The sequence below is a fragment of the Rhinolophus ferrumequinum genome, chromosome 19 (genome assembly GCF_004115265.2).
Source record: "Rhinolophus ferrumequinum isolate MPI-CBG mRhiFer1 chromosome 19, mRhiFer1_v1.p, whole genome shotgun sequence".
In the NCBI taxonomy this organism is placed as follows: domain Eukaryota; kingdom Metazoa; phylum Chordata; class Mammalia; order Chiroptera; family Rhinolophidae; genus Rhinolophus; species Rhinolophus ferrumequinum.
The window spans coordinates 45910391-45927273 of NC_046302.1; the positions used below are offsets into that span (position 1 = coordinate 45910391).

The following is a 16883-nucleotide window of genomic DNA, read 5'->3' on the forward strand; positions in this document are numbered from 1 at the left end:
CATTTGTATCTGATGCAGAATACACAAGGTATGCTGTTCCAAAATCCAAGAAACTTTCTTTGGCCTTTCTGCTTAATCCTCCTGATAATGTACTTTATCTGCCATGTTCTGCCAGTACTAGATTTTGTTTGATTTGATATTGGTGCCTTTGTAAGAAGTCCTAGTGCCAGTGTGTCTCTCTTTTTCTGTCAGATTTAAAAATTCAGGTTGTTAATCATTCTCTTCCGTCTTTTTTATTCCCATCTTTTTCTTTCCTTCCAGTTTGGTTGTTAGTGTATCTTTGTCACTGTGAAAAATTGTTATGTATTTATTCGAATGACCGATATTATGTCATATTTTAGTGAAATAGGTAATGTTTTGCACTCATAAATTATAGCACTATTACAAACCCCCTCCTAAAACTTCATTTTATAGTAGTTATGTGCCATAATGAAACATGAAAATTTTTATCTCTGACTATACACATTTGAAGAACTACCTAATTTTTCCATGCTGAAATTTATTTAGATTATTTTCTATCAGCTGAGAACAACCTTTTCTGATTTGGCTGATTTTTGTTTTTATAAGAATAAAATATTTGGAATATTGTAGTTAATATATATTTATAACATTATATGTATAGGTAAAAGGAAAGTTTGGAAGGGTTTCCATAAAGTCATGGTTTCTGTTTTGAACTACATTAATACATACACTTTTGTAGCTTATGTGTTAGTATGAGAGTATTTTCTGGCTTCTTTTTTAAAAAAAACTCAAGTGGTATTTAATACAATAAAATGTTTTTGACCAATTATATTTAAAAATAATTTTTGGTGCATAAAAAGTCTACTTAATAGACATCTACGTAAGTAAGTAGAGAATGGGCTCTGTTAGACTAGGAGTGGTCCAAACGTGCTACCTAGTTGCCTGGGGAATATGAAAAAGCGACACAGATAAGGTACTTGAAAAATGATGTATAACTTGCTATTTACTTACTGAAGCCTGAAAAATAAGAGATTTTCTTGCTTTTAATTGCCATTCAAAAGTACTGATGAAGACAAGAATCTTGCTTTTAGCTTTGCAATAATTTCACAAGAAAGTAATAACTGCCCCGTTAATAACCTTTTCATTTAGCTGGTTTTTTTAGGTACACTAATGTCTTTAAAGATCAAAGATCCTACCTGATCAATGAAAAGCTAAGAAGAATTTGGTAGTTGCTAAATGTTTAAGCAAGTGACTGTTTAGCTGCGATTAGAGTCAACTGTATCATATGCTGGTTCTACTTGAATTGCTGCCGCACTTATCAATTGATCCAGTGTCATTTTCTTTTAGCAGAAAATATTTTTATTTTAAAGTTGTGATCTCTGGTAGATTAGATTACTTCTCAGTCCTAAGATGATAAAACTTACCGAACGTAATGATAAAAGATAAATGCTGAAATGTTTGTCTTCTGCTTGTTTGATTAGAATAGAGTTTTGGTTTTTATCATAGCGGTATTCAGAAGGAAGTTGTTTGGCCTTCTTCCATTTTTTTTTTTTTTTTTTTGCTTTTCAGGAAAAGATGTTCTAAAACAGAAATGGTTGTTGTGTTTTAAAAATCACTTAAATTGTCATTAAGAATGTACAAGATTGATGATTTTTCTTATAGTCATATTTCATGTTTCCTAAAATATAGAAGGTTGTTAAGAAAAAGTAGTAAACAAAATCATTGTTTGTCTCCTAACTTAGGTAGCTAGTGAAGAAATACGTAATGAAATCCTCTCTGCCAGATGGTAGAGCTGGAGACAGCTAAGTAGTTTTGTAAATTACTCCGAACTGTGAGATTTGACTAACAGTATATTGACTTGAGAGGTGCTGGAACTAGTAGTTTTGAGATCTCTAATATTAGGTTATTTGCCATTTCTATTTCTTTCTTCTTAAGTGTATGGAATGTAGAAGAAAAAATTCCGTTTGAGGTTGTTATTTTTTCCTTTTTTGTTGGTTTAGTTTCTGGATAAAACAAAATGTATTGTATATACATATAAATATATACATATATCAATAGTATATATGTATATATGTACATATATGAAAACTGAGGTGAAACTATTTAAATAGTATTATATAACATAATATAAAATGAAGTCCTATACCATTTTTATTTGTCATTCCAAGTTGTGTTATTATTTTTAAATGAATGGCTTTGACCTTGTATACCGTGTTTCCCTGAAAATAAGACCTATCCGGATCATGAGCTCTAAGGCGTCTTTTGGAACAAAAATTAATGTAAGACCGATATTATACTATATTATATTATAGTAAAATGAGACTGGGTCTTATATTAATTTTTGCTCCAAAAGACGCCTTAGAGCTGATTGTCCGGCTAGGTCTTATTTTTGTGGAAACATGGTGCTACTATTCAGGTAGGATAGTTCTTTAGCAGTTTTAATAGGATTCACATTTAAAGTGGAGCATTTATTATTAAATTAGATTGCCGCTTCGAATACTCATATAGAGCTTTTTCAAAAGTCTTGCTAAATTTTTAACTGACTTACTAATTTTCATCTGCACTTGAATATTATTTCAAAAGTCTTGCTAAATTTTTAACTGACTTACTAATTTTCATCTGCACTTAGAATATTATTTGCCATAGTATCTTCAAAATATTTTATAAATAGGTAATGATGCACACAGTATAAAATGTAAAAGGTATTAAAGGTTATTAATGAAAAGCCAATATCCCTTTCTCTCCTATTCTCCAGCTTTGAGGTTCCCTTAACCCCGAGAGCAATGTCTTATCATCACTCAGATTTTCTGTACTATATTTTAATAGTTCAGAACTATAGCATTTTAGTTTAATCTTATTCTAATAACTAAGAAATTTAAGTGCCAGAGAGTGGTTAGAGATAGAATGCTTTCTAGATTTGAATAGCTGTCCGAGGTAGGTTTGGGTGAATTTGGAAAATCTGAACCTCTAGGCTGGGGGAGGCCAAATGAGTGTACCAGTTAGCTGGGAAGTCGTAGGAAGACAGCCACTGAAAGGGAGGGCAGGTATATTTAGGGTGCTGGAGTGCTGCAGCAGGAAAGTTCTCCTAAATCTCGAGCATTAGGATTATGTCATCATAGAGGAGAATGGGCCAATCTCTCTTCTCTCCCACCTTCCAGCCAGCTTATTTCACCTTCTCCTCTTATTTATCGTTCTCCTGTTACTACAGCTTCTGGTATAAAGGAGTCCACTCTCCGAGACCCGGGAACATTTTCTTTTATTTTTACATAGTTTATTTTCAAAGAAAGAAACCAGACTTTGGGGAAAAAATACTAAAAGAGGAAAATTTTATAATACTAGGAGTGCTTTGAAAAGCACTTAGGGTTATTTTCCTTAATAAACCATGTATATATGATTGACAGGACTGAAAATTCAGAAGTGGAAAAATAACCCTAGTGACTCGATAGTATCGTTCTTAACTATAGAATTGTACTGATATCTTTGCACAGAACTCTCCACATTTCCTCTGTTGATTTATGCAGTGGGTGGCTGCATTTTGGAAGTACAGCTGTGACATGGAACATTTGGGTGTGTAATGCAATATGATGCCATTTACTTACATTTTGAAAACACACGGATATTTATGGATACATGTATAGGTAGTGAAGGTATTAAAATTGAACTAGAAATGTAAGTACCAGAATCAGATTTTGCTTTGTTTGGGGAGTGAGAAGAATGAGATGGAAGGGAACAAAAATGTGACCTCTTTAAGTGTCAATTTTATTTACTTCTAGTAAATATACATTTAACATTTTTCTTCTCTCATTGGCATGGATGATTGAATTATCAGAGCTTTTTGCTGCTGTTAGAACTTTATTCAGAACAGAATTTTTGGAACATGTTTCAAAATAAATTATTTAGTACCAATAATATATGTGTTTCTCTGTGAGCATATAGGCTAAGTTCTTTAATAGGTTAGTTAAATGATTATTTTTCATTTATAACACCTTACTAAAACTTTTAATGTCATGTAATCTCCAGAAATATCCACAAGGGGGCAGCAGGGCTTTGTGAAAACCGGAATGCCAGGTATCTAACCTGTACGTTAGTTTGTTCCTTCATTTGACAGTATTAAATCCTTAGGCCTTAGAGACAGAGATACGATAATATGAATGGTATATTTATGACTATATGTATGCGAGTGTGGTTAATGTTTACAGCTGGTTACAGCAATTAGCAAATGAGTTTTTCTTTTAATATATTGTACTTTTCACCTATAGCTTTTACCTGAATTGGGTCTTATCTTACCTGTTTGAATTTGGACTTTTATTATTATTTTAACTTGAATATTACATTTACAAAGCAATGTCTATAATTAAAGCATAGTCTCTGAAGCCAAGCAGAATAAACTTTGGTAATTGAAATTAAGCAAAAGCAGGAAACAGACCTACCATTAGTTTTTGATAATATATCACAGTGGACACAATGTTCTGTAACATTCTGTTTCCTCCTTAACAACTCTTTTAGATTTTGAGACCATACATTTTTATGCATTCAGTACTGTCTTTTTGAAGTTAATTTTTATTTATTTCAATTAAATAATACAGTGTTATATAAAATACAGATATTTTCTAAATCTGGTGTGGGCATCTTTCTATGTCACTAAGTCTATTCTAATATCATTTTTAATGTTAGTCTGTAGTTAATTTTATCAGAAATTTTTACAACGTTGCTTTACTAAAAATTTTTCTCTTATCAACAGTGGTGATGCAAATGAATGTAGCTAGGCATTTTTGCACATCTGGAATGATATTTTTCAGATAAATTCTTAAATATGGAATTGCTATATAAAAAGACATTAATTTTTAAAGGCTTTTGAATAGGTATTGCCAAATTGCTCTTCAAAATTTAAGAATAGGTCAATATAACCACCATTTACCCCCTCATTCTTCATTATCTTGCTTACAATCTTTTAAGTCTTGCTAATTTTCTAGGTTTGTAAGTACAGTTTGTAGAATATGTGTAAGTGTATAGTAGTCATTCTTATTTTGTAAACACAAATGTGTTAATGTACCCATAGTGTATGTGTCCATTCTGATTAATTTATATTTTATTCTTCATAATTCTATGTTTTTCAAATTTTTCTACTATAATATTGCTATTGTATGCAAGATTAAAAAATAAAATTTTCCTGCTATGGATATTATCTATATATTCAAATACAATAAACCCTGTCTCTTGTGTAGGGAGCTGAAAAAAAATTAGTAGTATTCCAGAGACATCAGTGAGGAGTCCCTTCAACAGTAATGAGAAAGATTGTATTCTTATTTTAGCTGTCTGATATTATGCTAAACATTTTAGAAATGCCTCTCTTTTGGAAAGTTTCCTTTAGGTCTTACCTCATGTTCTTGAGAAGATTACATGTGGCATGAAAGTTACTTTTTAAAAATACAAATGATTTGGTGCTAAACTTTGTGAATGAAGTGGTTGATTAAATTGACTTTTTATTTTGGGCTGAAAAGGTAGTATGACACAGGCAAAGACTAATTTTTCTTGAGTAACTTGATCATAAAGCAATTTCAAAATGAGTTAAAATTTCCTTTAAAATGGCAGAAGTTATTAGAAAAAATGACCTTTTAAGGTAGCTGTTCAGTGAGCTACAACGTATTTTTGAATAGTCATTCATTCTGCAAATATCTTGAGTGCCTGCTATATTCCAAGTCCTTCGAGGACCAGGTATATAATAGTGGTTAAGGTATAGTCCCCGTTTTAAAGAATTACATCTAATGAAAGAGCCAGACGAGAAAACAAACAATTAGAATGCAGCATGATATTCTGAAGTACCCGTTTTGTGACATCCCTGAATATCAGGCCCTCAGGGAGGTCCGAGAAATTGAGTAAGCCAGTTTTGGGGGTTTGGGAAGACTTTCAAGAAGGGTGATACCTATTTGAATGTCCTAGTTTTTTTAATGTATTTGAATGTATTCAAATGTATTGAATGTATTTTGAAGGTGTCTGAATGTATTAGTTTTGTGGGTGAATATAAAATCATGTATGTCTATGAACAACCTCTGTTTGCAGAGGTACGTGGTATTGTATGCGTGATGGGGAGCAGTCAGTCTGGAGCTCGTGATAAGTTGTCCTGACTGGTACCTGATGGATCCGTTTATGGCAAATACTGGCAGGCATTTGACGTATTTGTACATTACTTTGAAAATAATGACCAAGAGATCAGGGTAATATTTTGTATATGCTGCAAGCTAGCTGTATGTGAGTCTATTAGGCCACTTTATTTCATCCCACTTAGTAAGAGTATTTGGGAAAAAAAAGGTTAAAATGATAAAATACGAAATTGTACTCAAAAGTGAAATATTGAAGGTATTCTTCCTAAGAAAGATTTGACGAGAGAGTAAAGTAGAATGCAAATGGAATGACACAGATTAGAAAGGAAGAATGTATACAAGTGTGACAGTTAAGTTCCGGAGCTTGTCGCAACGATGTTGCTAACCTTTTTTGATATCAGAGGGATTATTCATTATTAATTTGTACCAACTGGACAAACAGTTAACCAAGTTTACTATTTGGAAGTGCTGAAAAGGCTGTGTGAAAAAGTTAGACGACCTGAACTTTTCGCCAACAATTCATGGCTCTTGCATCACAACAATGCACCAGCTCACACGGCACTGACTGTGAGGGAGTTTTTAGCCAGTAAACAAATAACTGTATTGGAACACCCTCCCTACTCAGCTGATCTGGCCCCCATGACTTCTTTCTTTACCCAAAGATAAAGGAAATATTGAAAGGAAGACATTTTGATGACTTTCAGGACATCAAGGGTAATATGATGACAGCTCTGATGGCCATTCCAGAAAAAGTTCTAAAATTGCTTTGAAGGGTGGACTAGGCACTGGCGTCAGTGCATAGCTTCCCAAGGGGAGGACTTGGAAGGTGACTGAAGTGATATTCAGCAGTGAGGTATGTAGCACTTTTTCAGGATGAGTTCATGATCTTAATTGGCTGTCTTCATACTACAAACATCACCAAAAATACCAATTATTGTACGATGATTTTTCTTTTCGGAGTCATAATCAGTGGTTTTTCTTAGACCTACATGAAAACTTTCAAAAGGAGTTGGAGAAAACTCCTCTGTAAGCCATGTGGAGCCTAAACTAATGAAGCACTGGTTAGTCCTGTGAGTGAGAACAGGGCCTTTAGAACCAAGCACACCTGCCTGTATGTCTTCATCATGGGCGGCTTTAGCAGGTTACTTGACATCTTAGAGCTCTGGCGACACTTTCTGTGAAATGTTGGTTTCAAGTTTTGAGATAATGCCCGGCCTGTAACAGGAGCTAATTAACTCATTCTTATTGTTGTTATTCTATTTTCAGTCATCTGCATCATCATTTAGATGCTAAGGGACTAAATCTAGGCAATATCTTCCTTCATTTCCAGCACTGGAATGATTTTATTATAGGTATACTTTGTTCCTGTATTAGAAACTACTTTTCATTTCCCTGTTTCCCAACTATGGCCAGTTGGTTTTAGAGTGTGCCCAAATTAGTGATAAGTCCCCTTTCTCTGTCAGTCTAACTTTGCGTCTTTTTAGTGCATGACAGAAGTTGGATGGTATCAAGAGTAACTAGATGAGAGGCTTTTACTCTCCCCTAATTCCCTTGAAATTGTAGTCTTGAGTGGGTATTATTCTCTCCCTGCTCACTTCCTGAACACTGGGGTTTTTCAACTGTCTGAGGGGACGAAACTGCCATTTCTTTGGAATTGTAGGTAGGTTATAGAAGGGTATGACTATTGCAAAACCATCATGACCCCGATGAACTGGGGATGGGGTTAAACCCATTTGTTTCTTTTCTTGGGGTACAAATTATGGGCTAGGCACAACTTTCTTGCCTAACTGTCGACACTGAGGGTTAGGTTTCCCTTTGTTCTTTGATACAGACTTCAAAAGCAAGCCAGCATCCTTTGTAAACAAAGATGTATTTTTAGCATATATGTTCTATTAATTTACCGCTAGGAAGCAGATACACAGATTCTTTCAGTATCTTCCTTTAGAAAAATGGGGACACTCTCTATTAACCCATTTGTTTCCATGAGAAAGGTAAAACTATTCTGGTTCTATCAGAGGTATGTCAATTCAGTGTTTATGTCTCATAAGGGTACAGGTATGATTGGGGTCAATAGGTGGAGGCCAGGCAGGCAGGTTCAAGTTACTAGGCCAGATGGACAGTGCATTCAAGTTCTAAGTGAAGAGTCAGGAAGTAGAAGGGCAGGACCTGCAGCCGCCTGGAGTCGTAACTCAGTGCACTCAGGTAAGTGAGGCCCTTTGTTACGGACGCTAGGCCTGGAGTGTGTGCAGCCCAAGATTTGGGTGTGGGGTTGGGCAGTAACTGTAGACAGCTGACTGGTGTGCAGAGAGGGGAAAGAGGGCAACACTTGAGTTTCTTAAAACCTTAGAACATTTTCAGAGTCCTCAGATTTGTCTATCTCAGTCCCTAAACTAACAAATTATCTCAATGTTAAGTACATCTTTTTACTCTAATAGGCAATATCTTCATAATCTTACATTAAATTTTTCAGTTTTTATTTGCTGTTTTACTAATAAGGGAGCGGTCACAGAAAGATGGACCAGTGTTTCTCCATTGTTATTTTTTGTACATAGTGAATGCGTGAAGATGTTAAAACTAGTCCCTAAAAGTTTTAATTTTCATGCAGAACATAATTATCCAAGTAGATGGTTAGTCACTGTTTTTGTTGGACCATATGGTCTTATTTTCTAAAATAGCTGTTAAAGTAATAGCTCTCTATCATTTTTTTTAAAAAAGAAGGATGGTCTATGGATTTCTGAAAAAAAAATTCAGTTTTGTGAAAGTATGGAAATGAAATTAACATTCATTGGATCTTTTTTCCCCTTTAGGTAGAATATTTAAAAGTGATAAATGATGCATCTTAACTGCGCATTTATGTTTCATAGAAAGAGTTCTGGGAAGTACAAGAAGTAATGATTAAGAGAATAGTGGGATTGATTTATGAGTGAAAGAAGCTGGTCATTTATAGCTTGTCTCATTTAAAAGGAGAGACAGTCATTAGTGTTCATATATTTCAAGAATATTCAGACAAAGAGAACAATTGTTTGGGGGCAGCTAAGAGATTGCTCCTGAAATGATATGAAAAAAAAAAAGAATAGTTTAGAAAACAAATTAGCAAAACCAGAAAAAAAAAACCACAACAACATGTAGTTTACATTGGGAATGGTTGGAAAGCAAATCGTCTCCCCAGAGAGCTAAGGGATGGGATAAACTAGCTGTCTCTCATTTCTGTAATTCATGGCAGATGCGTAGCACCAGGTTACGTAAGAGGTTTCTGGGAATGGTTTAAAGTGAAGTCTTGTAAAATGCGTAAGGTCAGGCTGGACGACCTAGGTGGTATATTCTGACTCTATCATATTCTGTGATAGTTGGTGGAATTCTGCTGCTCATCAGTAATGTACTGTGAGGAGTGTTTACTGGCAAATTCAATGAGACTTTATTTGGTTTCGAATCAGAATTCTTTGAAAAAGAATAATTGGCCTTGGAATAAACTTGTTTTAGTCCAGTATCTTCCTCCCTCTCCTTGCCCCAGTTATCTTACTTTTTTCATCAAATAAAAATAGAGTTTTGGGTTGCTTATTGTTAGCCTTTGCAATTAATTAGCTTTTGATGTCATTGGTGCACATTACTTCTAGGGCAGGACTAATAGTGTTTGGAACATGAATTTGGATAATTTTCACCCAAAAGTTACTAGCCAAGTTGATAGGATGCTTAATCTATGCTGTAGCATAACAAGAAAAAGAATGTAAGACCTGTTTATGTGGGACTCTTTAAGTCCGTTGATGCCAGTGGTTGCAAGAGTGGAATATGTGAGACCGTTAATTAGGGCATGAGAATAAAATATTAAAGCTTTCATTTATGACTTTTTAGTATTAAGATATTGAGCTTCTGAACATTTACCAGATGGAAGGCCAGTGGTGTCTCACGTGTTTGACACCTCAGACAGGCACACAAGGAGACCGACAGCTTTCCTATCACTGGGTGTGCTTCCTGTTAAAAGGTTCCTGCTGAAGGGGTTTGCAGATTTTGTTGTGGAGTTCTCAACCTACTTATCGCAAAATGGGAGGAAAGAATGGTGATGGAAGACATTTCCAATGAAAATTAAATATCTTTTCATCCACCAAATTATTAGATTCTAACACTGATTATTTGATCAATATGGCAGGAAAGCATCCAAAAAAATCTTAATTACATAAAATATGTATTTACATCTATTATAACAATGAAACCTTTAAAAGATATACAGAGGGTGCCAAAAAAAGTATATACATTTTAAGAAAGGAAAAAACTGTTATTAAAATTACGCTGATGGTAACCGCTCTGAGCACCTCTTGTAATTGCAAAAGTCAAATGTGACTTGTATTCGTCTTTTGTTATCGGTATATATGAGTATTACAATTTTAACACAGTTTTTTCCTTTCTTAAAATGTGTATGCATTGTTTTGGCACCCTCTGTCTATTCTACTTTGAGGTATTGACTAATGCTAACATAAAGTTGTTAACATTAGCAAGACATTTAAGAAAATGTTTCATTGAATCTTAAATTTGTTTATTTAAACTTTGAGTTCTCCTTTTAAGATATAATTTCGTGCATGTTTTATAATGTACATGATATACTGACACAGAAGTACATGTATAACATAAATATATATAATGGGAATACATGGCAAAGATTTTTAATGAATGGGTGTGTGATCAAAAAAAGTTTGGAGCATAAATGCTTCTCAAATAACTTAAAAGATATGATGTTCACATTTTTTGTATTATTATTTAATTACATAATTTAAATATGTTACACATTGTTATAATTCCCTGATGTTAAGTCATGTTTAGGTGACTTCCAGTTGAAATGAAAGAAATTGAAGTAGAATGCAATTAATCAAATTATAGAATCAGTCATTATAGGTGAAGTAATGTTCAATAATGGTGATCCCTGGAATTTAATTATAAAGGAATTGTGCTAATTCAACTCATTTGTGGGGAAGCTGGGTCTAAATCAAAGAGAGATGGGAGTTATAAAATATTCTTTAAGAAGTGCCCATTTTATAATTTTGAGGACAGATAAGAAACCAAGTTAATTGTGTTTTAGCAAATCTTTTAAATGCTTTCATTAAACAGGTAGCTGAGAATTATTTATCATTACTCTCTTCATTGTTTGAATTAAAATTAATACCAAAGTGGTGCTTGAGAATGGTCTTTTTTCCTTTTACATTTAGATAGGCTAGACATTTGCTTTGTTTTTACCTTTAATTTGTTTTCACACAGCAGGCAAAAGTAACCATCAACTCAGAATTAATTAGTGGAATCAAAATTAATGAGGTTTTACTGTATTGGGCCATTTCCACTCTAGGCCAGTTTTCTTCACACGAGTTGGACTAGCATTTTCTTGAAAAAAGAAAAATTAGATTTATTTTAATCCATATTTAAAAAGCAGAGAACCATCTTTTCTTCTGAGTTAAGTACCTCTAATAACTATGCTTTCTTGGGCTTAGTAATATTGATTTTTTTTGTTTTCAGTCTTGATTATTTTGGCTATTTCCAGACTTGCTCATTACAGTAAAGCTATAGTTAACTCTTCAGATGCTTATTTTCATTTACATGGACAGTCTAGCATTTTTATTTTGGACCTTTTTTTTGTTGATGGAGCATGTCATTTGCCAATTTTCATCACTGAACTGTATGAAAGAGTAACAGAGTTATTCTTTAAAACATTGATGTAAATATATGTTTTAGAGAAAATGTATCATGTGGAAACAAAAGCTAGAATTTTTGGAATTGTAATTCTGTTTTCCCTTTAGAAAATTACATCCTATAGTCTATTTTTTAAAGCAGGTCCTATGGCGTAATTTAATATTTGGTTTGTATTTTTTTTTTTTACTAATAGAGCGATAACACGATATAGAGCTTTTAAATCTTTTTATGAGAATTTTTAAAATTGTCCACCTGCATATAAATGGGGAGAGTGAAAGTTCTGACAGTGAAGTTCTCCTGAGGAGTTGATGCCGAGGTCAAGTTTGTTTGCCTTTTTTGTTTGTTTGCTAAATGTCTGCGGTCCTTTCTCTACTAAGCTATACTACAGTACTAGATATCTGGCGGAGAGAGGATGTGTAGCTCAGTGGTTGTCACTAGTTTTCCATCATCTTAGATGTTGAGATCTACCAATAGATCACAATTTGAGGAACGCTGAACATAGTAAAAAATATTGGTAAAAGTTCACTTTTCTTTTTTTAATTTTAAAGAAAAAACAAACTTCACCCTGACCTGTGCCTCATTTTCTCTACTCTTTCTTTGAAAAGGAATGACAAGAGTGTATGTGAACATTAATGAAATGACTATGGACTTGGGGACTAGCAAGTAGGCTAGTTAGGTGAGTGGCATTAACTAAGGAGCAGCTCATTTCAAAGAAGATTTTGGAAGGCTGGTATGTTGAAGTAGCAGAGTCAAAAGTAGTGACACAGGTACTGTAAGCACTGTGGCACGTCAGTGCTTGATTAAAAGACATGAATAGATGAAAAGTAATGCTGTTTAGGAATTATTCTTTTTTTAGTTTTCAATTACTGTTGACATACAATAGTTTCAGATGTATAACGTAGTGATTAGACATTTGTATAACTTATGAAGTGATCATCCCAATAATTCTAGAACCCATCTGACACCATACACAGTTATTATATTACTGATTATAGGAATTACTCTTTTTAGTTAATTATACACAAAGAAAAAGATCACTCTTAGATTTATTTTCTCAGATGAGAGAAATACATAAAATGACCATTTTTATGCAGATTGATATTGCAAAATAGGAAATAATAGTTAACCATTAATATAGCAAACCATCCCTTTTTGTAAGTTGAATGATAGATATATTTGATAAATACAAAGTCAACACTAATGGTAATCTGTAGAAATGCAGAACATCCATTGTATTAAAATACTTTCAGTTACAATGTATGTCTGGTAAAACTCAAATATTTTATATAGTGTGAAATAACAAAATAAAGGCATATATTTTTATATGTATTTTTACCCTATTTTATTCTAATGTTGCATATATTTAAATGAATTTTTTGTAGTTTGCCACTTTCTTTTGATTTATTGCTTAATTATAAAGCTAAGTTTTGCATGCCATAAGTCAATTACCCCCTAGTCTTTAATATCTCTTTAAAGAAAGAAATCATGTTTTATGTTTCAATTAAATGCCTAGCAGGGAACATGAAATCAGTAAGCTTAACCAATGCTTGGTTTAAGAAACTTCTCTATGATGTTTTCATAAATGTTTTTAACATATTTCTGAACTGAGTTCTAACTTTTAAAATTAGTAAATACCTGCTACGTTTGTTATAGTGTTTAAATCATTTACAGAACAAAAAGTACAAATAAAGCTAATACAGAATAAAAGAATAAAACACCTGAATTTAAGAACAGAGTAAATAGTTAACTTGAACTTTGTTTTATTAATGCTCTGCTTCGTTCAAAAACTGTATAAAAAATAAACATTATTCATTAAGATAAAAATAAAGCTAAATCATGGAGAAAAAAATGAGAGAAGAAAGTAGACAAGACCACTGAGACTATGTCCAAGACTATTTTCTGTTCTGAACAGAAAATTCAGTCCTGAGTTTGTTAGTAGCCAAAACATGAAAGGAACCAATTAGAGCAGCTTTCCCCAAAGTGTGTTCGTCAAAAACTAGGTCTTATAAGATTACCATGGGCATAAATTAACAGATGAGTGATGCTTTCTCCCCCTTGTAGAGATGATTGTATTCACATCAGCATTTTAAACATTCTTGGAAGTTCGGGTAAAAACCACAACTGTAACTTGTGCTTCCCTTGCACATTTGGCCCCGATCCTTTCTCATCTGATACCTGTCAACATTTCTCATTCAGTGATACACACTCAGACGGATCAGTGAGATACTGTTCTTTAGCTAAGAGCAGTCTGTTTGCTGAAGCACACACAGCCCAGCAGAGTGCTGTTGGAGAGGTTTCCCCTTAGATCCCATAGAAGGGATAGTGCATATGAGCGCGGTGGGCCTCCTCCTCAGCGAATCGCCACAGTTTATACTGTGTTTCCCCGAAAATAAGGCCTAGCTGGACCATCCGCTCTAATGCATCTTTTGGAGCAAAAATTAATATAAGACCCGGTCTTATTTTAATATAATACCGGGTATAATATAAAATAATATATAATATATAATATTATATGTTATATAATATATATAAGACCAGGTCTTATATTAATTTTTGCTCCAAAAGATGCATTAGAGCGGATGGTCCAGCTAGGCCTTATTTTCGGGGAAACAGTACAATCATGAGTTTCAGATGGCTGTTTTCACGTGGTTTCACCGTAGTATGAACTGAAAGCATAATCTAGGAGGTCACTAAAAAGTTTTAAATTGCCTGTACATTGTCTCAAAAATTTAAAGACTTCAATTTTTTAATTTTCTAGGTCATGGGTTGAGTTCTCCGTTGCTAGTGAAAATCTTTACTGTCTTTGATTATTTACATTTCACTTGCTCTAAAAAAGAATTGAAGGGCAGAAACTAGAACTGAGCAGGAAACGCACAGCAGAATGTCTAATTGGACTATTGTGTGTTAGTAGAGATGTGGCACCGGCTGACATTGTAGACGGAAGCTGTGGAGCTCATCTCCAGATAACACAAAATGTCTGTGGCTCTTCAGAAGTGATTGTGGCAGAGGGACCAAGAGGGTATTGTTTCTGAGCAAAGGAGCAGGAAGGAGCATGGGTCTAAATGACAGAGTCACAAACAGAAAGAAGCACTAGACAGAGCAGCTCTAGCAGCTATCAAAGGGAAGTTCATATTGTGGAAAGAGAACACGTAATAACGGATCAATTTTTTTCCAGCTTTGCCTGCTCATGTATAGCAATCTTTTAGGAAGGTCATCTTTATATTTGAACAGCGCATTTTCCAAAGCATCTTTCCCACCTTTAATGTAGGATTAATTTAGGTGGTGGTGGTGGTGGTGGTGGTGTGTGTGTGTGTGTTGTGATGATTGAACTGGGTGTTTTATGTACAATATAAAGGAACAAGTTTTCCAACACAACCTAATATTGCGGTTGGTTTTCAGGAATAGTGAATGTGTAATTACTTTTGGTTTAAATTATTGAGGATAGGGTCCATTTCATTCTGAATTTAATCTAAATATAATTAAGGCTTATTCTTCTTTTCAGGCAAGAGTGCAGCACTGCGTCTGCTCTGTAGCCAGTGACCACTCAGTAGGACTTCTAAGTTTGCGAGAGAAAAAATGCATTATGCTGGCATCTCGTCATCTTTTCCCTATTCAAGTGATCAAGTGGAGGCCTTCTGATGATTACCTGGTAGTGGGATGTTCAGATGGCTCTGTGTACGTCTGGCAAATGGATACTGGTAAGAACAAGTGTTAAGAGATAGAACGAAAATTAAATGGGTACATTTGATTTCCTAGAAATTAAAAATCTTTTATACGAGGATGAGGAAAAATGCCCTGGAATGTAACAAGGTTGCTACGTTTATTTTTTAAATTTTTTTAAATTAAACTTTTTGGGGTGACAGTGGTTAATAAAATTACATAGGTTTCAGGTGTACAATTCTGTAATACATCATCTCTATATTGCATTATGTGTTCACCACCTAGAGTCAGTTCTCCTTCCATTACCGTTTATTTGACCCCCTTTACCCTACTCTATTATACCATCCCCTGGACTCCCTTCTCTGGTAATGACTAAATTGTTGTCTGTTTCTATGAGTTTTTGTTCCTTTGTTTGTCTTGTTCTTTGTTGCTTTCAGTTTTATATCCCACATATGAATAACGTCATGTGGTTCTCGACTTTTTCTGTCTGACTTATTTCGCTTAGCAGGATAATCTCAAGATCATCCATGTTGGCTATGTTTATTTTTGATCATTGCTTTTTCTAAGTGTTCTCATTATCACCAAAAAAAACCTTAAATGTCCTCTTATCTATTGTGCTACTATACTACATACTTGTAGTTGGCCAAATCTTTAAGAATGTAATTGAAGATAATATGCATGTTAGGACAGACATACAGATAACAGACCAAAAAAAAAAATCAGTGATCAACATGAAGAAACCATTTTTGTCTCAGATTCAGAAACTGTGGGAAAAGGTAAAATCCTCTTTTATTTAAACAGCAGTAAAGCAATACGGGACAGTTAATTATAGGAAGTGATTGAAATGAAATTTTTTAGTTCTAGAGAGAACATTTAAAGTTTCCAGTTTCAGAAATTATATGTATAAGGGCATAATATTGAACAAGTAATGCTTACCTTAAACGTACAGGCAATGATTTGTAATGTTAAACATGGAATCTCATGATTTTCCCTGGGAAGTCTTTAAGCATATAACTAAATGTGCTTATTAGTTTAGGCTTTTAAAAACACATTTTATTCTACTTTTACGATCTTAAGTAATCATGTGCCAGTGATTAAATTTTTGTTTACATTTCTAGTATTACTATATGATATTTTTACTAAGTGGTTTCCCTGTTCTTCATCTTTTGTTTATTTGGGGGCGGGGGTTGTTTGTTTTAAATAGTCCTTTTAGAAATTAGAGTATGTACACATTTCTGCCTGCACTGTGGTGCCATAGGGAGTTCTAAGTGTTTTTTGGAACAAGTACTCTTCAGTGATCCTATCTTTTAGAGTCCTCCTTTTAACTGCTAGTCTAAAGGCTGTCGGACAAGATGAAGCGTTCTTGGAGAGTGTCAGGCTTCTTTGCCTTTGCATCGATCCTTTGTTCTTCCTGTCTGATTGTGTAAGAGATTCATGCCTTTTGTCAAATTTTAAAAGCACAAAAGTATTAGAGAAGATGACCCTCAATCA

The 16883-nt window shown here is 33.9% G+C and overlaps 1 protein-coding gene across 2 annotated transcripts in view; it reads left to right on the forward strand.

Moving 5' to 3' along the window:
- WDR7 (WD repeat domain 7) overlaps positions 1-16883 on the forward strand; it is a 300771-nt gene that overhangs the window by 37029 nt on the left and 246859 nt on the right. For both annotated transcript variants that reach the window (XM_033087148.1, XM_033087149.1), the window contains exon 13: positions 15235-15430. In XM_033087148.1, the coding sequence (XP_032943039.1) occupies positions 15235-15430 (196 nt within the window). The remainder of the gene's footprint in view (positions 1-15234; positions 15431-16883) is intronic.